This window comes from Idiotropiscis lumnitzeri, chromosome 9 (genome assembly GCF_059441095.1).
Source record: "Idiotropiscis lumnitzeri isolate Australia: NSW breed Sydney's pygmy pipehorse chromosome 9, RoL_Ilum_1.0, whole genome shotgun sequence".
In the NCBI taxonomy this organism is placed as follows: Eukaryota; Metazoa; Chordata; class Actinopteri; order Syngnathiformes; family Syngnathidae; genus Idiotropiscis; species Idiotropiscis lumnitzeri.
The window spans coordinates 13152340-13177933 of record NC_142399.1 but is presented as its reverse complement, the minus strand read 5'-3'; the positions used below and the strand labels follow the sequence as shown (position 1 = coordinate 13177933).

At 41.2% G+C, this 25594-nt stretch overlaps 1 protein-coding gene across 5 annotated transcripts in view; it reads right to left on the bottom strand.

Moving 5' to 3' along the window:
- disc1 (DISC1 scaffold protein) overlaps positions 1–24536 on the bottom strand; it is a 41015-nt gene extending 16479 nt beyond the window's left edge. For 3 of the 5 annotated variants that reach the window (XR_015845132.1, XR_015845133.1, XM_088305342.1), the window contains exons 1-9: positions 23965–24536; positions 19341–20182; positions 18272–18341; positions 16645–16801; positions 15225–15309; positions 14092–14324; positions 11609–11663; positions 9086–9188; positions 7980–8168 (exon numbers count right to left, since the gene is read on the bottom strand). Coding sequence is in view for 3 of the 5 variants with exons in the window: in XM_088305342.1 (XP_088161468.1) it covers positions 7980–8168; positions 9086–9188; positions 11609–11663; positions 14092–14324; positions 15225–15309; positions 16645–16801; positions 18272–18341; positions 19341–20182; positions 23965–24037 (1807 nt within the window). In the remaining 2 variants the exon portion in view is untranslated. Of the gene's footprint in view, positions 1–211; positions 290–7979; positions 8169–9085; positions 9189–11608; positions 11664–14091; positions 14325–15224; positions 15310–16644; positions 16802–18271; positions 18342–19340; positions 20183–23964 lie in introns of all 5 variants that reach the window. The other 2 variants (XM_088305343.1, XM_088305341.1) reach the window with 2 other exon arrangements.
- Positions 24537–25594: the final 1058 nt, after the last annotated feature.

Here is a 25594-nt window from a genome sequence, read left to right as displayed (position 1 = left end):
CAGGAAGGAAATAGCACATTAAACTAAATGTACTTACACAACCGTGACAAGGTATCTTAGCAACAAATTACAACTCTAAGGAAGATTATCCGTCCCTATTTGTCTCAAGATGAGCACATATGGTACTTGAGAAAAGGTGCACTCAAACTTGATATGGCTTGAGGGCAAGAGGAGATTTTATCAGTTCATGTTACGTGTCCTCATATTGCACCAGTCTTCCTGCATGGCTTTAAACTAGACGGCGAGCGCGTGTTGTTTCCTGTAGCAACCTGCCAGCTTTGACCTGCGCCTGAGGACGTAGATGCAGGTTAGCTGAGCGTTAAGTAAACTGAGCTCATGTATGAAACATGACCATTTGTCCCCCCGCAGCAGCACATCATTAAACGCAACGGGAGGCATTTATGTAAAATTGCTCCTCTCTCATTGAAATTTTATATAGATAGATAGATAGGCCGGTTGAGTATCAATAGTTTGTCAGTCTGGATCTGGAAATCCCACAAGGTTGGGTTAGCCCAGTGCGTCTTAATTATTTTTTGTTACACCCCTCCTAGCAAGATGAAAACAATTCGTGCCCCCCCCCCACAACTATAAATAAAAGCATTTTCATTGCAAAACAAATCTACACCGTAGTTGAGTTAATACTCTCTGCGCACACTGGGCAAGGAGAGCGCCACTGCCAACTATTGGAGTGGATGTGCAATTACACTTTATTGTAGCACAGGGGGAAAAAAGAATGTTCCCCAGGGTTCCCCTCAGCATCACACCACGCCCCTCCCAAGGGGGCCCGGCTCACTATTTGAAAAGCATTGGATTAGTCCATATCTGGTATAGATGTTCTGGTACAATATTCCCGCTACCTGCTTATGCCATCCCATGTATGCCACACACTTCTGAGATATGCTGCACCATCTCTGGGGTAACAGCTTTGTCTATTGATCTTGTGTTTAAGGTCTTTTATTGTTCTGTCATTATTATACTATTATAACCCTGCAGGCTACATTCATTCTGTTCATTTACACAGCAGTCAAATTGACAGATATGCGATTTTCATCCATATAGAATGTGGCCTGTGCATATAGATTTTTTGGGGCGTTCTCTGCTGATGCATATTTGATCTGGGCCACGCAGTAAAAAAACAATTGGAATCAAGTTACTTGAACCATACATATATTCAATTTACATGATGCTCGTTGTCATGAGGGTCATGGATGAATGGGAGCATATCCCAGTTTGGCAGAGTACACCCTGGACTGGTCGCCAAATAACCAACCATTCACAGAGCCTTCAATTAACCTAATTGACCACACAGAAAGGACCAACATAAACACGTGGAGAACATACAAACTCAACACAGGACAGCCTGAGCACAGTTCACATCCTGGACCTCTCAACTGTGAGGCACATGTCCTACCCACTAACACACTGTGATGCCCCATTTGAACCATGTGGTGTAAATTCCACAAAGTACAAATTCTACGATCAGAGTGAGCTGAAGGTCAGGTACGAGTGCTTCTATTTAAATCTCACACTGAATTGTGACAAGAAACCTAATTGGTGTTCTGAATCATTCTATAGTTTGACATGCAATTTGTATTATTGTCTCGATGGCGGTTATTAGACTGTGTGAGCTCCGGTATGAGCCAGGCGACAGGCAGACACAGCAGGGAAAAGGGAAAAATGGTTGAGTAACACACACATTTCTGTCCGCACTTCTGGGCAAACACAATGCAGATAGCCTGGCTATTTCTGGATGCTGTATGTGTATGGAGAGGAGGAGATCTCGCCTGAGACACTCAGATGGTGTACATGGGCAAGGCAGCTCACTTACCACCTCTTTAATTGCTGTGTGATATCATATGCTGCCTGAATGTCTCCCACATCAACTTTCATCCATGCATTCATTCATTTATTAAGTAGCATGCAAATAGATAGCCACTGAATTATACATGGGGCAGGCTGTACGCCTGACTTTGGATGGATGATGGTATGTACAAATGAGAGATGACAAAGTGGGCTACGGCTTGAACAAGAGCAAGAGCCAGATTTAGATATACTGTAATTTATTGCAAGGAATAGAAAAGGACACAGAAATGAAGATAGGTGATGCAGTCATAAGGGTATCGACTTCACTTTTCCTCCTATGCCGATCCTGTTATATGCTGAGGAAAGTCGGCGCGCCATCTTGTCGCCATGCCAACCGCCAGCAAAACTAGTGAGCCTTTGAAGGCATTACAGATGAAAGAAAGCTAATAGAAAGGGTCCAGGCATCAAGCAGCAAAACCTACCCCTGTGCGAAATGAACCCAAGCAATGGGTGATATTACCACTTCCTGTAAGTCTGCAGGAGGCCATGTCATTTGGCAGACCATGCGAATAAAATCAGTACTAAAAAGCCATTGAAGATGAGGAGCCACTGTTGTGGTCCGTGATAGATGAGGCCAAGCTCAGCCTCCCATTGCGACAGTGATCTCAGCAGGTCCTCAAAACACTGATTCCAGATCCCAAAGATTGGCTCCAAAAAGCCAGCCAATCATAATAAATACATATCCACTGAGGATGCATCACTTAATGTTCCAATTGAGCCATTTGCTTTGACAAGGTTTCAAGATTCATTTTTAGTTGGAGTGGCTAAGTAAAAAATAATTAGCGAGATTAAGACAAAATTTAAAGTTGATTAAGAAGTAGATTAAAGGCACCATATTTATAGAGACAAAGCAAATAGATCAGATTTACACACAGTAATACGCAACGTTAATGGATTATATGAGCATTTGAACAGCCCAGTAATTGAAAATGAATAATACAGTAATTTCCTGACTGCCTCATAACAATACCTAACATCTGTGGGGCTTCCGTGTTGTCTAACAAATTAGAGACGTCTCTGTGCTAATGCAGCGCCAATGACATGCATGTTCTAAAAGCCTGAGCATAATAAGGCAGAAGAGCAATTGTGTGTCTTCGCAACTGAGCTGAAGGCATTGGCTGTGATGAATGTGTTGCAGCTCAGCTTAGGTTTTTTGAGAGCAAAGCGCTGCAGGTAACACGAACACACTCTGCATTATGCACACACTCACAATGCACAGTGTGGATGTATCTGAACCGAGCAAAAGTACTTGCAGTGAAGGAAGGGGGCACAGGCTGGTATAGTACACACTCAATAACCCATGATATTGTACAGCTTTGGGACCACAAAGCATAGCAATACCCAGACAACAGCTGGCACAGAGAACATATTGCGGGGATATGCATGATTGCTCATAATGAATCCAAAAGGACTCTGTTGACAAAAAAATGACGGTGTACACATGTGCATGATTGGAGGTAATTTATATTTTAGCAATGCAGCACTTTTCTTTAATAAACAAAGGTTATGCAAAAAAAAAAAAAAAAAAAGTTGCATCAAATCTATCCTAGCCAAAAAGATCAGTTTCGCTATTACCATAAACACTCCAAATATTTTTCCCTCTGCCCCGGGTAAAGGTCTGCTTGTCATCTCTGACGGCACCATATCATGTCAAGCTCACATAAATAACAACATACAGTCACAGTCCACATGCTTCCTTCTCCTCATTATAAATCACCTCCACCCATCCGTCCCCATTCCACTCCTTGTTCACAATCTAGTCACTTCCCGGAATGATGACTGAAATTCCATTTTTTTTTGTCTTCATCACAAATTCCTCCATAACCTCTCAAATGGTTCCAGAATTCAGCTGCTCAAGTCATGACAAGAACCACCTCCTTCTACCATATCCAGCCAGTTTTATAACAGCTACGCTGGCTACCGGTTCACTTTGGAATACATTTTTAAACCATCAACGCTCACTTTCAGGGCCATCCATAACGTCATCCCATAACACCTGTTGTACATTATAAGGCTTGCTACCACGTCTCACACATTTCGATCCACACTCTCACTCCAGTTCACTGTCCCGCCCGCCCGCCTAATCACATCCCTCGTCCGGAACTCACTTCATCTGACTTGCGCAACACAGACTCCATTTCCCTTCTCCAAGTCATTTTATTACCTTGGTGTTCTTGTATTTTCTATTTTCTTTTTTTTTTTACAACACTGATGCTACAGTCTTATCGTGTGGTCTGCTTGTTAGGTCTGAAAGGCACCTTTAACTAGAATGCATTATCGTGAGCCCACACACACTATACTGTGGTTCATCTTACGCATCCCAGCTATGTCGCACATTTTTAAGCGATTGTATTTAATGGGTTTTTAAAGTTCAAGCAAGTCCTAAGAGCAAGAAGAAAAGACTGAGAAGATCCCCCACTCAGGTACAGAAAGAGCAGAGAGATTATATGCCTGTGAGCAATGTCGCTTGCTCTGTTTGCAAGTCTTTCTGCCCCCCGTGCATTGCACCAGCAGCTGATAGAAAGTTTATTATTAAGGTAACTTCTAAGCTAATTTCCGGTAGCTCATCTCCAAATTAAAAAGCCCATTTTTCACAAAGGTGCATTAATTCATTTGTCATTTCTCAATGAATAGTGCCGTGATGAATCTTGATGAAAAATTCAAGCATACGCAAGAAATGAGTATCAGTAGGAGTAAAAATTGCTGCTGATTAAAATTAGAATTGTTCAGTGCTGATGAAGGACAACACTACTTAGTGCTATTGTTGTTAAAGACAAGGATCTGATTTGGCAAGACCTTAGTATAGGTGATCTGCTGAATACATAATACAGTTCTGTGTAACTGAAAGGAGAAAGAAAATGTTTCACTAATGTCCTAAGTTCCTCAGTTTAAATAAAAAAAAAAACAATGGCCCACATGAATTAAAATTCTCCATAAATCGGGCAAGCACTACAAATGCTACATGGTCTAAACCTCGCCTCATGCTCACTGTGACTAGCAACAATTAATGCTCACAAAGGTACAATCGAATATAAAAGTCACATGGAAATATATTTTCACGGTGAGCTATTCTTTAGTAATGAACTTGCTCACTACGCAGTGCCGTTTGAAGAGAAGACATGAATTGACAGTGTGGCTTTATTATGATAGTGATTCCTATGGATACACGTACATTGCGATATCTGATATCTTTGTTGCACAATGGAAAGTCACATCTCATACTCAATCACAGGAAGCAGGAATAATGCCTAAAAGAACTTCAGAAATAAAAAGCAGGAAACACTCTCCTGGGTCCACTTAGCCACTTTAGCACTCTCAATCATACCAAGCCTTTTTTGTAGAAGTGCTGTCATACCTTCCATCAAGTTCTCAATAGAAGCACCCTAAAAGTGGCAGGGTAATGAATAAATCATATACGTATGCCCTCGGCATTACTATCAGCACTCCATTAAGAGGAAAATTGCATTTGTGTAATAACGGTGAGTGGCAGTATTTGGATGTGCACTTCTATTGGTAGATACATGAATGACTGGCCGGCATCCAAAAAAACTGGCTAAAAGTAGAATGAAGGTGACTTGGGAGGCAGTGTGAAAGAAGAATACAGTCGCTGAAGCCTAAGCAGAAGAAAAGCAATTCAGTGAATGTGTGGCAGAATATTGAACTTTGGGTGCATACTGTTTATGTCTTCTATTAAATAACAATTGCCCGACAGAGTTAAATAGAACAAACAGTCAGCGCTTTCACATCTCATTGTCCACACTCCTAGGGGTCATTTACCCTTCTTTCAATTATTTATTTGCAAATTTAGCATCACGGGAACTCTCTCTTGGGGACAAAATTACACTGTGCTGGCAGTGAAAGCTCTGGCAATAATGGATTTCATATTCATCAACACTCATGCCAGTGGCAATTAGGGACATAATGGCTCCAAAAATCCTAAAGCCGCACCCTGAAGATGAGGGGGAAGATGGACACTCTAAAAGATGAAAGTGTGTTGCTTTAGAGCATTTATGAAGCCCATGGTGCTTTTTGTAGCACTATCGTGCTTTTCAAAGAATGTACATCCATTTTTATTGTGATGAGATGTTTCGAGCATTGTTGAAGCAGTAGTGGTGATGTTGGAGTGTTAAGTGCAGTAAATACAGTTTAATTAACCTAAGGCTGAGAAAAGATACAGAACTCTTCCATTGACTTTGATATTTATTTTTTTTTCCATATTCTTCAATTAACATTTTTTTAAACCTTTTCTTATTCAGTCTTCTGATTATATTTTTCTTTTTTTAACCAAATTTGCTTTAGGGCTTCATGACTATTGTGTTCTCAAAGGATGTACTGCACTTCCATTTTTATTGTGATGAGATGTTTGGAGTCTAATCGGAGTTCATTAAATACAGTAAACATCTCAGTGGCTACCTTGACTTTCAAGTCAAAAAATCATTTCCAACCCTTTCTAGCCAACGACTGGTAATATGCTGTTTGTAGACTATCAGGTTCCAGCTTGTGTGTGCCAGACCCTTATTACCAAGTTGGCAGACAGTTTAATGAGCCCCTAGCTTGGTGTCAGCAACACATTGAGAAATTGCTGCTGCTGCCATATTGTGTTCGCCCACTTGAGCATTTGAGCAAGGCGAAAAACCAATCATTAACTCGCCATCACGTCCCACATAGCGATGTGTTATCCACCTGATTCCCATTCCTTTGTCTAGCTTCAACATCCTTGACTTCTTTGTGTGGCCCTCAGTGCTACAATGCGCATAATGAAGCACAACATGTATTTAAGATAGAGCGGTATGAGGTATAAATTGTTGGGGGAGTCCCATCTTTGTCTTGTGATCGATGTGGGCGTGAATGTCTTTGAGCAGCTCAAACTTTTACATTTTAATTGCCACAGGCCGACACTATTATGACGACTAAATAGAATTAAAATCAATGGATATGTTCAGAAGGACCATCCATAAATTGGAGCCTGTAACAATGAAAGTGTGCCCCCTAGTGTCAAGATATCGCACAATCATGAGCAGACAATGGCTCAACACTACCAGCCGGGCTGTAGTCACTAATGATGCGGATGAGAGAGGACGTTAGAATGCTGCCTGAACATGTAGCCGTTGGCTGCGATAGCTTCACTACCTGCACTGGTGTCTCGTCACGTTCCCCATCCCCCTCTTCATGTTCCCATCTCAGTGCCTCACACAGTGAAGTGACCTTTATAGAGATCTGCCGGTGACTGATGGATTGGAGGAGCACTGCAGGCGGTGCCATCAAAACGCGATACCAAGAGGCCAAACCCTTTAGTTAGCACTCCAACAAGCCAAAGGGTTGTTTTAAGCAGCATTCAAGTCTCCTGTAGCGCTAATACGTTATATCGGCGGCATGTGACTCAAAGGTAATTGGTTCGTTCGCACAATCTAAAGTGTATTTCCCTCGCTCACACTCCACCTCCTCTTAACAGCTGCCAGTTCTGATGCAAACTCATTTGATGTAGAGTCCCCAAAGACAGATGGCAAATTTTCTGTTCCTTTGCGGGAAAAGTCACAGTTCATTGATGTCGTCGAGTCCCAGCATGAAGCAACAGAAGAAAGGACCTCTCTTAAAAGAATGATTCATATTCCGATTCATATTTAAAAGGTCTGTTTTCTTTGATAAAGGGAAGTGCCTATCAAAAATGACTTACTTGCTTTATTATTGATAATCCCACTTAACCATACCATTACCACAGCATTGCTTTCTGTGTTCATGATCTTGCATTCGATCCTCATGTAGAGAACTCATCAGTTGAGAAATCACACAACTATCAAGCAGTGTAAAAAACAAATGGGTTTGAATGCCTGAGTATCAGCATTTACAATGTACATTCATTTTTTTTTTTTCAGGGAATGTTCTGACCCTTCTCTTTTAGTGTAGAGCCACAAACTGGCCTTAGCGGCAAACTAACGACACAAATCAGCAGCTGGAGGTTGGAATAGATTGCCATAGCCTTGTTGACTTTTAAAAGTCTTCCACAATAATGAGCGAGCTAAATCTACTTGATTATTGTTTCCTCCAGTTATTTCCTCTTCCTGCGACAGCCTTCCTCCTTGGGGACAAAAGTCTAATCTGAGTACAGACAGACTCACCATGCTGCACCTCCCTTTGCTCCAGCTCCCGTCTGAGCTGCTGCCGCTGCTCCTTCATCCTGGCCAGCTCTTGGCTGCTCCCTGAGCTGAAACTGTGCAGCCGCTTGGCCAGAGCCTCCAGTCGCTCCTGCTCCTGGTACACCACCTTCATCTCAGCCTTCAGCTCCTTGGCACTGCTGAAGTCATTACCTGCAGTGGTGCGCCACATGAGTGCATATACCTCTCATTAATGAGTGACATTTACATGAATGGTGTCATTAAATGAAGTTAATGGAGCTTGTTTAAGTACAGTGAAAGCGTTAAGGTCAAACACATTCCAGGACACTGGTCATCCAGTGATGGGTTTGGGTTTGTAACGCCTTTTCCCCCATGGGAAATAATGGAAAAACAATTAATTGGTTCCAGGGTTCACATATTCCCACCATAAAGCCTGTATTAACTGGGCAGAGCAGTAACATATGAAAAGGCTCATTTAAATTAGCAGATAACGTGACGAATGTGCTGAGAGTTTATTGCTTGTGAAGTGAATCGTTTTGCATAAAAAAAAATGCACAGCATAAATTATTTATTTTCATATTATTGCCGACTTATTGCTTAAAAGAGGTTCTCCGTTCGAAGACAAGCATGGTTGTTTTCCCAAAGCTTGCATGAGCTTTCTATGGGTACCTCGGGCTTCCTTCCACATTCTAAAAATATGCATGTCAGGAAAATTGAAGAGTCAAAATTGCCCATAGGTGTGAGTACGAATGGTTGTCTGTCTACCCTGAGATCGCCTGGCGACCAGACCACAGTTGGCACACACAAACACATACAGGCTATGAGATATGCTGAAGTCTTTGACACATTTTTATTCTTTAGCTTTCGACTAACCATGAGACTGTCGCTGATTGGCTGGTATCTATTGTTTATGTCTTTTAATTTGTGTGCTAATTTCCCACTCATTTATATTACGCCGTATGAAAAGCGCTTTGTTACAGCTCCAGCTGTTGTGAAATGCGCTATATAAATAAAGATGTATTGTGTTGTATACATTAGGCATGTTTTTTTTTTTTTTTGTGTCCACTTTAAATTAAGAAGGCATGACATTGAAGGAAGGGTGGAATCACCTGAGATGGCGGCCAGTTTGGCTTCATGCAAAGCTAAGAGCTGAGTTTCAGTCTCACTGACTTTCCTCCTGAGGCTGCTGCCCAGCTTCTGACTCATGACCACCTAGAAAAAGAAAAGATCAGGGAGGCGGGGAGGTTAGCCGTTAAAAGCCACATGGATCCCAGAGGATGCAACGCTTCATTTCCAGCTCTGTCCCCATGTTCTTTTCCAACTCCTTCTTGGAAGACGTCACCGATTCGTTTCGATTCTTCTACGCTCCCTCTTCTTTGGATACACAGCAGAGCTTGATGTTTTACATGTCTCTAACCTTTAGGAAGACAAAGACTTCTACACCTTTCATGCGGATGTGTGCAAATCTCCATAAAAGATGCCATAGTAATGTCAGAGAGGCGAGAGGCACTGAATGTCATGGGGGATGCAACACTTCAGCTCTTGCAAGTTGATGGCTACTCACAAAATCTGTCTGGCCTCCATCAGCCCTTTAAACTTCTGTTTTTATACAGTGTAGAATAGACAGCCAGATACAATTCCCCGGACGCAGCTCTCATCTTTTGAGGAACTACATGCATGGCTCAAAGGGACATGGAGCAGGATTTGCCTTCATGGTTCTTTCTTGAACCTGACACAGTTTTGTGCTAGACTTTGAAAATGCTGTCAAATAGGTTGGTTTTTCTGAGGGAGTCTTTTTCATGCAGAAATGTACAAATCCGTCAGGCTTGCAGAATTCTATTTAAAGCCTTACACGAATTGGAAGTTGCTTCCAACGCAAAAGGCATTTATGTAACTAGTGATTTAATTTCAAGATGGACAAATTTGAAAGCGAAGGACGCTTTTAGTGAACTGATTTGCTTTTTTAATTCATAATTCTTTTAAAACAAGTGTACAAGAAAACCTCATATGAAACTAAACGCAATTACCTCTGCAGTAGTCTACGCTGGCAAACTTTAAAAAACTAAGTTTCTGAGCCCCACCAACCGTTTAATGAAGAGTTTGGCAAGAACACGGAAACAATAAAATTTTATTTATTTCCCTCCCCACCTTTTGTACTGCACAAATGTATAGTGCCTCCGGTGTTTTCCACATTAAGCATAGAGATCAGTCAGTGGGAAATGCAAACCTTCCAAAGGCATGCAAGGTCACTCTCAAAATGAAACTGCGACTGCATCAGACTTGCCCGACAGCCATTAAGAAAGTCTTGACTTGGTATTCATGACGGGATGTAATCGAGGTACCACTTAAAAGCAATAAATAGATTAGCAATGGAGGTATTAACCCTGCAAGCAACAAAAGAACAATTATGCATGACATTTTTATCCCTATGGTGACACTTTTGTGAAATCTCTGATCTGCCGTCACCACTTGTCGTGAATAAATAACCAGTAAAGGGAGAAAAGCTACTTTTGTTGAATGTCAGCTCGCTATTTGGGGAAAAGTAGTTCTTCTTATCCAGTGAGTTAAATCAATAGAATAAGATTATTTAAACATCTTTCCAATACATTTATCAACCCTTCAAAATGTTACTTTTCATTGGGACTTGACTTGGGCAGCATGGTGGGCGCCAAGTTAGCACGATGGCCTCGCAGTGCAATCGTGGGTTCGATTCCGACTCCGGCCTTCCTGTGTGGAGTTTGAATGTTCTCCCCGTGCCTGTGTGGGTTTCCTTCGGGTACTCCGATTTCCTCCCACATTCCAAAAACATGCGTGACAACTAAATTGCCTCAAGGTGTGAGTGTGAGCAAGGATGGTTGTTCGTCGATGTGTGCCCTGCGATTGGCTGGCAACCAGTTCAAGATGTACCCTGCCTACTGCCCGAAGATAGCTGGGGTAGGCTCCAGCACACCCGCCACCCTCGTGAGGAGAAGCGGATCCAATAATGGATGGATGGATGGGACTTGAGTTATCACCACCAAGACATTACAATTCAAACCACACTTATATAACCAGATTCATTGGTGGTCCAATCGCTGATGAGTTATTTTTAGAACAGGCCATATGCTAGATTGGTATTTGCTTTACGGTCCTTGGGGGCCACCTGGTGCAAATAGACATTATGGCACGATCCTGTTTGTTTCTGGCATTTCAAAAATCTTGACATGAGTATAACTGGGTTTTTTTTTTTCGTTTGTTGCAGTCTGTTAACCAAATCCAAAATGCATTGGCCTCTCCGTTGGCCTGTGCTACACTCCCACAATAGGCAGACCAAGCGACTGACACATAACTTTAGAGTAACTAAAAACTTTCACTACACTTGACTTTGCGTTTTTTTGTCACAGAAAATATGTCACTCGGCTCCAATGCATTATTGAACAGGATACTTTCAAAACAACATCTTCTGCTGATTGTGACCCTTCCACTACAACCGTGGAGAGTTCACCGCATCATCAAATAGGAATAAGCGTATGAATACAAACGCTGACATTTAGCAAGCCGAAGCGGATGCACAGCGCATCCTTTCAATTTCAACATGTCACTCATTGAAATTCAAACACATTCACTCATTCCCCACCCAAATTGTGCCTTACTTTGGCAGTAGCGTCCTTGATGGATAGATTCAATGCCTGCTCCTGTTCCTGAAGTCTACAAAAGGAAAAAAAAAATGTTACGGCACAATCAAACAGGAAATTTCACTGTTTTGTTTCCTCCAACCACAAATGATTTAATGTTATATCTGAAGGTTAAATAAAATGTTATCATTCAAGTCACTTTTCAAACTTTCTTAATGTTGCACGAAAAGTTTTATTGCACTTTTCACCGAGCAGTGATCCCTTTAGACACTGAAGAGGAGTTTTGCACTGAATAAAGTTTTTGAGCACTAACACAAACTCATCAAGCATGTGTGCCATGGCTCATATTTTTTTATTTCAAAAGGTGACAAACACGGGCATTGTCCACTGGCCTGTTACTGCAGATAAGTCTGTGAATCACTGAATGATATTTCAATAAATGATGTCATTACTGAGTATAAAGATGCAAATGGGACCAACTAATGAGGTTGCATTTTTCAGTTGTGAAAGAAATTATTTAGTAGCAGACAAAAGGTAGCATACAATCGGCTAAAAAAGAGACAGTGGTCATATTATTACGAATTATTGAACCTGTTTAAAACTGTGTTAAACAGTGGTAAAACGTGTCGAACACTACCAGTCTTTTTTGGAAGGAACAACAAAAAAAGCAATCTTCTTGATGGGCATGACCAGCTCTTTTTTTGTCCATAAACGCAAAACTGCAGCACAATCATCTTGCTGACCTGAATCACAGCACACTGAGATTTGTAGCCAAATGCCCAATCTGGGGTGGAAATTTCAATCAGTTCTGAAAATAAATGCATTCCTGCTGAGGTGAGAGTATGTCAGATATCAAATTATGCCGGTGATTGAGGGTCACACCACCGGGAAGGTGATATGTACAATTTGCATTTCTTTCTAACAAGTGGCGAGACATAGAGGCATCCCAGAGTGCTCGCTTGTGAGCTATTACCATTAGAGATCCAAAGTAATCATTTGCATCTGAGGAAAAACATTTACATTCAGAGCAGTTTGAAGCTGGTGGGAGAGAGGAGGAGATCCTGGGGATGTAAGCATCACGATACATTCTGTGGAGCATTAAAGCAACATTCCAGGCTTCACATTCACATTTGACACTTTTATCTGACTACATCATCCGCAAGGGTAGATCTTGCAGTTTACATGCCAATGTCTTGCACGGACCCCAGCGAGTCTATTTCTGTTTCCGTAATGTCAAGATTGGAGTCTGCTCCGAACATCCTGATTTCATTTTCGATCCCACAATGGCACAAACGCTCTGTTACGCCTCATTATATCAAAATACCCAAAAAAAGAAAACTGCACCCATGCAAAAGGTGAAACTGCGTTTTGCGCTAGACCTGTGCACGGCACAAAAATAGGGCTCGACATCTTAAAATAAATACACCAATCACAAATGCCAGAAATATTTGACTCACTTAAATACATGTACTAAACACTTCATTTGGTATACCGGTACAATCCAATGAGAGCCAAGTGTATATGAGTTGTGTCAGAAAACTTCCAGGACTGTTGTGTTTTAGATTTATAAAGAATTTAAAAATAAAAAAAATAAAAAACGGTTGTCAACCCCACTTTCCCAGCTGTCTAAGTCATGCCTTTATGCACTCTTGGAAGGATTCACCAGGCATCCTCCCCAGTACCTTCATCAAAACCATCTTGATGCCGTCCATGTTTTCAAAACGGGTCCACTTCATAATCCCCTTGATCTTGGAAAAGAGGGGGAAATAAATCAGGTGGAGCCAGGTCGGTTGAGTAGGGAGGTTGCTCTTGCATGACAATGTTCTTCTCCGGCATTAATTGGCAGATGCTCAAGACGTTGTGAGCCGCAGCCAAAGTTATCTTGGCACAACTCTCACCTCTTCTCACACATCGAACAAAAGCAAATGCCATCGTTCATTGGAAATGTGCCGATTGATCCGTTCCCATTGAAGGAGAAAAGTTTGTAATCTCAGTTTGAAAAATATCTTTTGTGACCCGTAAATTTTCTCACTCATCACATAAATGGCGCAGGAGTTCCTACAGCAACACTTGATTAACTAAATTCAGTGTATGTTGCGTATTAGTGGTGAGTGTGGCCATTTAAAGCAAGATGTGCCAAATGTTTGTATTATGACTTACTGGCATAAATTGCCCTCATTACAAAACAGTTTTATGAATATTAGATGAATGTACCCGGGAAGCAAAAATTCAAGCTCTGCACTGACATATAACCAACTGAACATGGTCCTTTGGTAATGAAAAAAAAATACAGTAAGGGACTTATATGGTGACTGCAACACACAGTTCTCCAGCACCTTCATTAGGTAGCTGACAGTACTGCAGGGATTGCAACTCTGAGCGGTGAGAAAACAAACTGAGCTCCTGACATTTGATTGAAATGACATTAATATTCTTTAGCATTGGTTAAAATTTAAAATGTGCCGTTTTCCACATACCCGAAGGTTTACGTTTAATCTAACCTGAGCATGGAGGGAGGAGGGGCGACAGAGATCTGGATGCGGTTCTCAGACATCACAAGATCATGAAGCGTTCGGCTCATGTCTCTGAGCTGAGGCGAAGTGCAGCTCCTCAGCACGGAGCCCTCCAGCTCCTCAAGCTCCATCTGCTGCTCTTCTTGTCGGATCTGCTGGTCAAGACATCGACTGCGATCCTTTAACTCCGCCAGTCTCTGCTGGAGGACCTCGATTTCCTGCTGCATTGCAATCATGTACAGAACGTTACCAAATCACAGACATATTTTGTTTTACGCATTCACAGGGACGGTTCCGACAATTTTCGGGAAGATATTGAGAGGTACGAGGGCTTAGTTGTTCTGCCTCACAGTTCTGAAGATTTGAATCGCACGCTTGCGTTGGTTTTCTCCAGGTATTCCGACTTCCTTCCATATTTCAAATTGACCAAAAGATTCTAAATTGTTGATCGGTATGAACGCGAGTGTGAATGTTTTTCCATATTTGAGATTGGCAGCTGACCACTCTAAACACTAAGAGGACAAGTGCGGTAGAATGTGAATGAATAGTTCAGATATTTCTAAATTTAATACAGTTCTTAAAAAAAAAAATACGGGTGAAGACTGAATGACAACTAAGGCAACGTACACCGTAAACTGGTCACCAGCCAATTGCAGGACACACATATTTGAACAACCATTCACACTCACAAACACACTTACGGTCAATTTAGAGTATATTGAACAATTAACCTTCTGTGTATGTTCGTGGAATATTGGAGGAAACAGGAGTACCTGGATGAAACTGAAATGTGTGTATTCTTAACATTTGGTTAAGAATTGTGACAGACAGATTCCCTCACTAGAAATAACTTTTGAGAAATTACACGGCGCTAACTGGAGCAGTGGTAAAATACCTAAATCATGAAACCAGTCTAATTCTGAATGGAAGGGGAAGAATATATAAATGTCTGGGCCAAATCAGGGTTTACTTTTCCGAACCGTACCATGCCGCGCTCTAAATGGCTTTAGTCAAAGGGATTAATACATGAGGAGTATTGGTATTAATACATCAAATATGCAAATTGCGTGAATTAGCCACACAGCTTTGACAGCCTGTGATATTAGAAGTACTGAAATTACCTCTACTGTTCGTTTCTCTTGTATGAGACGTTCTCGACGCCGCACTGAGTCTGACGGTTCATCTGCATCGAATTCTGGTCCCGACCTGCTCGACAAAACAAGACACAGAGAGCTTGGTGTCGGAGTAGGCCCCGTCTGTTTCGTTTCATACGTTTCTTAATCTCCAAGTCACTGGGGGGTCATCTAAAAACAGGATGACCTCCATGCAAAGCTTTGACATGTTTAGCATTATTTTGACTTGAAGTCATTTCAAAACAACTCTGACATCAACACAGAACTTATGTTTGAGCTTTAAACTAAATTTCAGGATGTATGCAGCAGTGCGCCGCTTCCTGTCACAAGAGTTATGTTTCACAACTCTCTATCACTGCCTGGCTTTAGAACATCCTCTTGAACATAAAGGAATAAAACTGGGTACATTTGGGACTATTTTTATTCAAAGCAACTTAGTGTGTTTTTTCTGCGATAAACAACAACCGAAAATATGACCCTGCATGTGTGCATAAAAGTACAACAAGGTTACAAAAGCAGAACATTTTTGTGTTTTCCATGAATACAGCCAAGCTTGTGCTTTAAAGCATTGTTTTGTTTTTTGCATAGAAGCAAAAACATCAGAAAGACATCTCTTCATTAGATCTTTGTGATGCTACTTAGTCTTTTATCGTTTACTGTGTCTATTTCTTTCATCTATTCTGGAAACTTGAACTTGGGAACTCTGCTAGGAAATGTTCAGGAATGAGTTAGATGCAAATTAAGGGCAGCATGGTGCACGAGTGGTTAGCATGTCTGCCCCACTGTTCCGAGGTTTGGGGTTCAACTCTCAGCTCAGGCCTGTGTGCGTGTGGAGCTTGCATGTTTTCCCCATGTTTGCGTGGTTTTTTTTTCTCTGTGTACTTCACTTCCAATACCTCGCATGTCCAAACGTGGTCAATTTTTTATTTTTTTTGGTCACAAATCGGTCCTTAACTCATTCGCTACCATTGACGGATATAGACGTACTTTCATTTTACCTGAGCTGGCAGTGAATGAGTTAAGGTCCGTCTTCACTTTGTTTTTACCAATGGAACATATGTTTGAGAAGTGTCGCAGAAGCATGTAAAACTACTTCAGTTTCCTTATTCTGCAGAAGCTGTGTGGTGTAATTAGCAGCAGGGATGATTTGTCTATCGAGCTATCAATTTATATCTTTATCTACGTATCTACCTATCTACCTATCAGAGACCAGTTCGGAGTGTCGCGTGCCTTTCGCCTGGTCAGCTGGGATACGCTCCACCACTCCCTCTGTACACGGGGAGAACCTTAGTACTTTTATATACAGTATTCTACATCGATGCTTTTTCTTATGGTCAAAAAAAGAACTGGAAATAGTCTTTAAATTTAAATTCAAAATTCTGAGGAAACATATCCTTGGTTGACTGACCTGTGCTGACTGCCGTCTGCCCTGTGGAGGGCGCTCTGCACCACTTCTCTGAGCCTCTGGAGGAAAAGCGCCACACTTGGCTGTCTGGACGGCAAACCCAGCTTCAGAGTTTCTCTTTCCTTGCACAGCTCCTCCAGCTTTTTCCCAAATCGCTCAGCTGAAAAGACACACACATGCCAATCTTGAGCATCAACAGTGCAGTCATGCCGAAAAGGAAATGAGGATATCACAACCAAGTAATATTTTGCCTCAATTTGCTGTTATAACTAGAATGCAGCCATAACAGCGGAATTATTGACTTGATTATTTGCACACTATCGCATGGAGCAACTAACAAAAATGGGTGATTGTACATTTATTTAAAAAAAAAAAACACCAATCTCTGTAGCACAACCATTGCACACTGACTTGTAAACAAAAATAGATTTAAAAATACAATACTGTGCAAAACACTTTGGCTCAACAATAGTTTTAATGACCTTTTCCCCAAAACAATCATGGACATCGTAAAACTGTAATTAGAATAACACATATTGTTAGCAGAAATGTAAAAAAATATTCTATACTATTGAGAGGGCCCTTGAAGAACCTCCTAAATGATGGAGAGGGCAAACACAAGGCATTAGAAGAGGTATACGCTCCACTGCGTACCATTCTAGTTACAATATGCAGTCTACACTACAAACAGCAGCATCAAATCTGGCCTCAAACTTTTGCACTCTTTGTCTTGTGCTGTGTAACTACTTCAAGCGGAAGAGTGTGAAATCGTCATGAGAAAAAAAAAAAATCATCCATCCATTATCCAAGCCGCTAATCCTCACGTGAGTCGCGAGGGTGCTGGAGCCTATCCCAGCTGTCTTTGGGCAGTAGGCAGGGAACACGCTGCACTAGTAGCCAGCCAATCGCAGGGGGCACGTCAATGTTCACAATCACGGCTAGGGACCCTTTGGTCATATTTTATGATAAAAGAAATTGAACTACTGCCCCACAAGGACTCCTTATATAACACGCTTTTCAATTCTGTTCCTGGAGGGCATATAAACACACCTGATTCTAATGATCAGGATCGTTATCTGGCTTCTCCAGACCTTGCTGATTATCTGATCATTTGAATTAGTGTCGCAGCGGGGAGAAAAGGTAAACATCCCGGAAACATGCCATTGAGGAACAATATTGAAGACCCCTTGTAATATACCCCCCTGCCCTATTTCAATTTTTAAATGTCATCTCGCTCCATTTCTGTAGGGTCAATAAAGTCGGTCAAAGGTTCAGTGAGGTTCACGTCTTTTTGGTCATGATAATTATATAATGAAATGATTTAATCTAACAAGAAATTGCCGTCCTTTCTTCTTCATCTTTAATATGCACATCTAAATGTTTGGAATCAGAGTGAACGCGATGTTCAGTCTGGATATTATTTATCCATTTTAGCCAGAACATTCTTTTTCCAGTGTTCTGACCTCCTTTCGGTTAATCTAATTAGAACACACAATTACAGCAGAAAGAACAAAATGTGTACGCAATTATGAAGACAAATATAAACAAGATATTATTTCATTCCGTCCTTTGAAAACCTCTGCTTCAGCTTGCCTTTTAGGCTTGCTTAAGCATTGCCTGAAAAGTTCACCTGCATCATAGTCGTCGTCCACAATGGCTTTTTGCTGCAATCTCTGGAGTTTTATCATCATGGACTCGATCTGAGGAGGAAACGTAAATTCAAGAAGAAGTCAATTACGGAACTGTCCAGCGGGCAATGCCCTCTGAAAAATTCGGCGAAAGGAGAAAAAAAATGGTAAAAGGATGATGACCGGAAGATCACAGTGGCATAATGAGGGTGACATTGTTGAAGTCAATCATTTAATATTATAGATTCTCTCGCAAGAGATGGAAATATTTCACTGTGGGCGATTATTTGGATGATATAGTTTCCTGTGTAAACTCTCAAGTTGCTTAAGTTGGAATTCAGAACCATCATGCCTCAAGATTAATTAAAGAGATGTTCAAGTATGACTCTCTCTTTATATGAAATGTGGTTATTTTATTTTTTTACCAAGTGTCATTGTGTTGATAATAATTTCATTAATATAGTAAAACTACAAGGAATGTAGTTTACGCTAAGTGAAATTCTTGTTTTGGTCAATTTAGGTATTTATGGTATTACACTTACTGGATGTTTGTTTTATGTGGTTTTGAATAATTAACTGCAGTTTAGCTCATATTCATATTCGTTTAGCTTAGCATAACACGGTAGTGTGACGATGACTAAACCTTTTTAATCTACAGAATTGTGTGTTTTTTTAAATGGATTATTTTCTTATCATGAACTCATGTCGATAATAATTAGAAGGGTTTGTTTCATACCAATCAAGTGGTACACTTTTTTGGGGGCTTTGCACTACGCTATGCTAGTCTCTTGCTAACTCCAGCTAAGACTAATTAACCCCCTCCAACGTCACTGTCTTCAAAGTAATTTTACATTAAATCGTCAGAAAAAGCTAAATAGGTTCTTGTGTCAAAATTTTAATTTAGTAATGTTCACTATAAGTGCTGCATAGTAATATTAGCCTACATAAGTACTTTTATTGCTAAAATATTTTGCTAGACATTTTGGCTTAAAAAGATGCATCTTGGTATCTTTGTATAGACAATCTACTTCTGTTGATTACCAACTTCAATAAAAATATATCTTTAATCACCTTAGTGTGTGTCCGATTGTTTTGAAGACAGTCTTGCAGCACGTGGTCATACTTCTTCACCAAATTGTCCCAGCCTTGGTCGGAAGCAGGTGTGGTGCTCTCGTATCCCGATGTGACTGAAGATGCAGAGGCAGTGTCTGAATCAAGTGACAGTGAAGACGTGATTTCGGAATCCAGACACTGGAAGTCGCCATTGGGCAGGTAAGACGACACCTCCCTGCTGCCCCACACGCGTTCCCCCCAAAAACGTGCACCTAATGCAGGTGTCTCCCTTTCTTCATGGATGCTCAAGACAGAGTTGGATGTGACCTGGGTGGATGGTTTTGAACCAGGTTGATCAAGAAACAATGATGCTGGTTTAATTTGAAGGAAGTTAGGCACTTCTGTGGCTTTAGGTTCTGGCTCATGTCCTGGCGTTGCAGGGGCAGTGAGAGTCCTCAGAGACTGTTGAATGAAACTGAAGCTGGAATTGAAAGACTCTTCTGGGGTAGTTGAATGTGGATGTATTGAACTATGGTTTAACATGAGTTCATTCTTTGGTTGACTGGATGAACCACTGAGAGAATTGTCATTGGTGGAGGGAAGAAGAAAGTCATGGCAGTTTTTGGCAGGTTGTGCAATTTTCTCTGGCGGCGTTCTGACAGCAGATGATAGACTTATCCCCTCAGTTTGACATCCACTTTTCCCATTCCTGATGCAGATTGCCCCATCTTCTCCTTCTCCCTCGTCCTCCAGATCATCAGTAGTGCTTAGTGGTCTGGATTGCTCCCCTCTCATGTAGCCAGGCCTCCTTTGGAACCTCTTACGGCTGACACTGCCAGCTGTCCCTGAGGCTCTGCCACCTGTCGATACACAGATTAACCATTAAGCTCGACAACACGGTCAAGAGGAAGATAAAGAGTGACTCAGAGACAACATTGAGGACACGCTATGCCAGGTACATGTGGCTCCATTATGCTTAAGCATGTGAATTGACATTATTGTTAAAACTAAATTGAGGATGTTATGGTCAATGATGGAGTCACTCCAGTAAGGCTTCAAGTTTGAAACGAAACACACAGCCAGATGTGTGAGAGTTCCCAGGGTTATGTTCCAGCTGTTGGGAAATACCAAAAACATACAGTCATCTTTAGTTAAGCCACGCCTATCCCGCAAGCATGTGTTTATTTTAAAGTAATCCTACTGCAGAACAGAGGTTCTCACACGTTGATGCATACTTTTTGTCTTCTGTGCAGAACAAAGTACACTACAGAATATGGACACATCTATCGAGGCACACCTCCTAACAGGCGTAGTCATCACTCATGGCTTGGTTCTTACCGCTGGAACAGTTTGGGGGGTGGTTATTTTCTATTTCGGCAAGGTTCCGAAATGTATGGGTGCATGGGACTGGTGGGCAAGAATTTAAAGGACCCTGCCCTCATTTCCATGAACCACTTTTGGGATCAACTACAACAGAGATTGTTACCTAACAGAGACCTCTAAATCAAGATACAGTATTGTCGTCCATTTTTACTTCCTGCAAATGTAACAGCCAAGTGTCCCACTGCTGTACGTATTACCTACCTATAAGCGTGAATAATATGTCCAAGTCCTTGCACTGTAACTCATAAAATATGAAGATCCGCCTGAATTATAAAAGCCTGACTGAGGGGTAAGTAATAATTTTCTGCCGATTTGGAATAATATGGACAGGAAATAGTACCTCAATCATATCGCGTTTTAGAGCACATTGATTTTTGTGAAAAACTGTACAGAATAAGTTCTTGCACTTAATGTTGGTTTCTTGGTTTGTGCTGTCCTTGAATGTTAATTTTTATGCGAGATGTTTTTTTTTGCACTTGAAAAGTGCTTATTTTATTGTTTGATTCAGACACTTTTTTTGTTGTGTTTAGGAGAGTGGATCTTTTATAGATGCAGTGAACATTTTATCAACAATGAAATATATTAGAGAATGTATTTTGCATGTATGAGCGTATTTTGTCCATATACAAAATAGCATTGGAAAAATGTTGGCCCCCACCTGCAATTAAGTTGCTCATCCAAGGTATGGACGAAAGGCCAAAATCTCAAAGAACTGAGCAAAATGAAAATGCAGAGGAGCATGATGATGAATAGTAGCTTGTCCTGACACCTGCTCCACGTGATTATACGTGTAATGTGTAGGATTCAGCGACAGACACAAGCTTAAATGGCGAGAATCAACGGGCTCTTTGTGTGCAGCTGCACTGCTCTCTTTTATTTCAGACTTCTCAAGCCAGTGCCCACTCTCACACATTCTAAAGACACGGAGGGACACACTGACACAGACTTTTGTGCTGGGCACAGAGGGGGCATTCTGTCATTGCAAAACCCAACTATAGCGTTTTTCTCCAACAAGTTTAAAGTTATATGTGGTATTTATATTTTCACACTGAATGCAACTAGAATGGCAAAGGACAACCACTGCACAAGCCCGTGACCCCGCCTTCTCCATGATGTCACGACTCAACCATCCCCATGTGACTGTTGGGAGAGCGGGCAACAGGAAGCAGCACTTAGGGGAGAGTTTGGATATTACACTGAAATAGGAGTGCAAGTGAAAGGGTTTGTTCCCATTGTCCTCTCAGTCCACCAGGACCTCAAACTGAAGCTCAGGTTACTGCGTCTTTATAAACGTGGCCACTGTTCCATAACCATTTACGCAATTCCACACTTAGTTCTCAAGTACAACGAGCCACCATCTGTGGTGATGTTATGTACATTGCTGGATGCAGTCAAAAAAAAGAACCACAAAAGAGCCTGTGTACAAAAAGGGGAAGGGCTTTTGATCTTCGCAACATAGCCATACTTCAATTACACAAAGAAGGTTCTTCCCAGTAAAGGGAAGGAAATGCCTCAGGCCCTCTTGTGTGTTGTTCGTCTTTGCTCAAGCCTTTTGGAGTTATGGCGTTCACTGTTTCCTGACAGGATTTGAGCTAAAATTATCTGCCAGGAATCCTGAGAGAAAAGTGAAAAAAGAAGACACACTTCATAAGTGTCCTCCACCGAAGCAGAAGTCAGAATCAGAAATCAGAAATCCCTTTATTGTGTGTGTGTAGTTTACTGTGTTTCAGACAAATGGGGCCTGATTATTGACCTTTGGAGATAAAAGAGGCCCGCTTTGCCGGCCTCAAGTTAAACACTGTATCCCATTGGTTGTTTAAAGTGTTTAAAGCAAAGAGGGGAGGAATGCAGAGGATCTCGTAAAAACACAGTCGTTTAAGGAACAAGCTCAGCAAGACACACATCAGCAAATCCGCATGTCAGCAGGCTCCTGAGAAGCAGTGTGCCTCTGCAGATGTGCAATAGCGCACCACTTGTGACCCCCATGCACACTGTCTGTCCGTCTGTCAAACGATCATGCCGTGTGATGAGGAATTTCTTCAAAATCAACTCCACACTTCCTGTGTATGATCACATGTGGGTCACAATCTATCTGTTTTTGAGTAGTGGGCAGACAATGCACACAAGCAGACAAACAATTATGATGTCGATTTGTTCCTGTACTACAGTTCAATGTTGGAAAACAGTTTTAGTTCAACAACAAAATAATCAAAGTAGTACAATCATACTGTACTGTGTGACATTAACTTATTTATGTGAAAGAAGGAGTTCAATATTTCATAGTTCAATATTGGAAAAGACAGATGTTGATGAGAGTCTCGGGGAACAAAATGGAAATCGTGCTGTAAATAAGGAAAATAATCGTCCTTTTAATCATGCATGTAAAAAGAAAAAGGCACATAAATTGTCCATGGATATAAACGTGCCATGCGACTGACTGGTGACCAGGTCAGGATGTACCTCACCCCTCACCTAAATTCAGATGGGATAGGCTACAGTTACCTGTGACCCTAACGATGACAAGTGTTATAGGAAAAGGATGGCTACTTTTTTACTGGAAAGTTTGAGGGGCTGAATAAAAATGCTAATAGATTGACAGTAAGGTCAGCCTTTCCCTTGCAGGTCAAAATTTAACTCATCAAAGTGTGGGAGGGAGCATCATCCTGTGACACACTTAAAAAACTGACATCTGATCTGGTCCCCGGTACTTGAGATTGACACCTATGTGATCACAGTGGTCCGCAGATCGAACACCAGAAAAATCATAGTGCTCGTCCTCAGTGGGGTCACAGGAGCGCTTTGTTACAGCTCCAGCTGTTGCGAAATGCGCTATATAAATAAAGTTGTATTGTATTGTATTGTATTGTAGCCAGAAGCCTATCCCGAAAGACTTTTGGCAAGAAGAAAGGTGCTGTGGTACACCATGGACAGGTTGCCAGTCAGTCACAACCATTCACACTCAGGTTCACAGCAATGGACAATTTAGAATCTGCAATCAATCAATCGAACATGCATATTTTATATAACATGAATATTTTGGGAAGGAAGCCGGTTAGGAATCACACAAGCCCAACATTCCAAACACGAACCTCAGAACTCTGGGTCACATGTGCAAACCACAAGTCCACTGTGACACTCCTTACTGTATGTTAGCCTTTCATTTTATATCTGGTGCTGTAAAACGATTTGGACCTATTCAGCCCCTTTTCTCTCACCTTTCTCCAGTTAATAAAATACACATATATACAGTATGTATTACCTTCCATAAGTCCTTGGCTCTGGTGATGCAGAGAGTTGCCGTGGCATTTATGGCCCAATAATCCAGCAAACATGTCCCCATGAGGAAGAAGACGAAGAACCTGATGGTCCAACAGTAGTGTGACGTCCAGCAACTACGCGCTGGCATGGGGCATGACTAAACTCACTTCCGCTGTGGAAAAGTCAAAGAGTCGTCTTTGCTAAAAAAAAAAAAAAAAAGAAAGGAAAAAAAAACTCCCACTTACACGCAGCAACTTTCTACCGCCGCACGTTGGTCCTTGGTAAATGTATGCATAATCAGAGATTTAAGGGTTTTCTGATGCAAACGAGTCGTTCAGTGGCGTGTGATCAGCTGTCAATGCAAAGAAAAAAAAGACGATCTTCTAAGGAATAGAACTCAAAAATCCGACCCGGGATGGACAGATGAAGAATTGGACAAGTTTTGCTTCCTTGTCGATCATGTGGATCATTGCGAAGTCGATGAGCGAGCGGTCCGTTAGTCGCTGCCCTGTGTCGTGTTGGAGTTCCTACGCGGTGAGGAATTTGACTCCAGCCTCCTTCAGACCGCCTCAAATCCGCAGCAAGCATCCTATGAATGCTGGGAGACGCGTCGCCGCGTTTCGCGTCGCCACGCTTCACGCACGCACGCGCGCGCTCGCACATGCACACTCAAGTAAACACACACATATACAGGTACATTCATAAGGGAAAACTCGAAATTTTTAACCAGTCCGTTCTATAATTTTAAACAAAATGAATAAATAAAGCACCTTGTGGCATTGGAAAAAGTGTATGTATGTGAACACAATGAACTGGAACATAGGCATATTACAAACAGTACAAACATGTATATTACATTTGGGGTGTAACCTTTAGATTGCATAACCAGAAAGTTAACTAAATGAAACTATAACTATATGTATACATATATATATATATATATATATATATATATATATATATATATATATATATATATATATATATATATATGCTTTATTTTATTTTTTTAACATTTTTTATTTTTTTAAACATACAATATAAAATATGACAAACTCCTTCCACAACGCTGTCGCCCACACACCAGTTTTCTAACCGACATCCTCAAACAACAAAAAACTGCTCTGCATCCAGACAAGACAAGCTAGCTGACTATCTCCAATAATCCTTGCCAAAGAGCACTCAACCACATCGACACGTGTCCAACCATCAGCTGCCAGAAACCAGAGAAACGAACGCTTGCAAAAGGTTCCGCGGCACGTGTTAGTCATGTATCAACCAGCAGTGGAGGAAAATGTTGGCTATATTTGCAGCGGAATGGGTTTAAAATGCAACTTTGTGACAATCGACGTCAAAGGTGAGACAAAAGTCCCATTCACAAGTTTGCAAAACAAGGACCATTAAACAATAAATTGCACATTGGTAAATTAAAACCACATGAAATGAAATGAAACAATAAAACATTAACGACGTATACCGGACAAGCAAATTAGAAAGAGACAGAAAAAATACATGCCAACTGAAATAAGGTACAGCATACTCAATAAACACCAACAATTAGTCAAACAAAACGTACACGCACAAAAAAAAAAAAAATACAGTTCAATTCCAAGTACATGCCATCGGGTGAG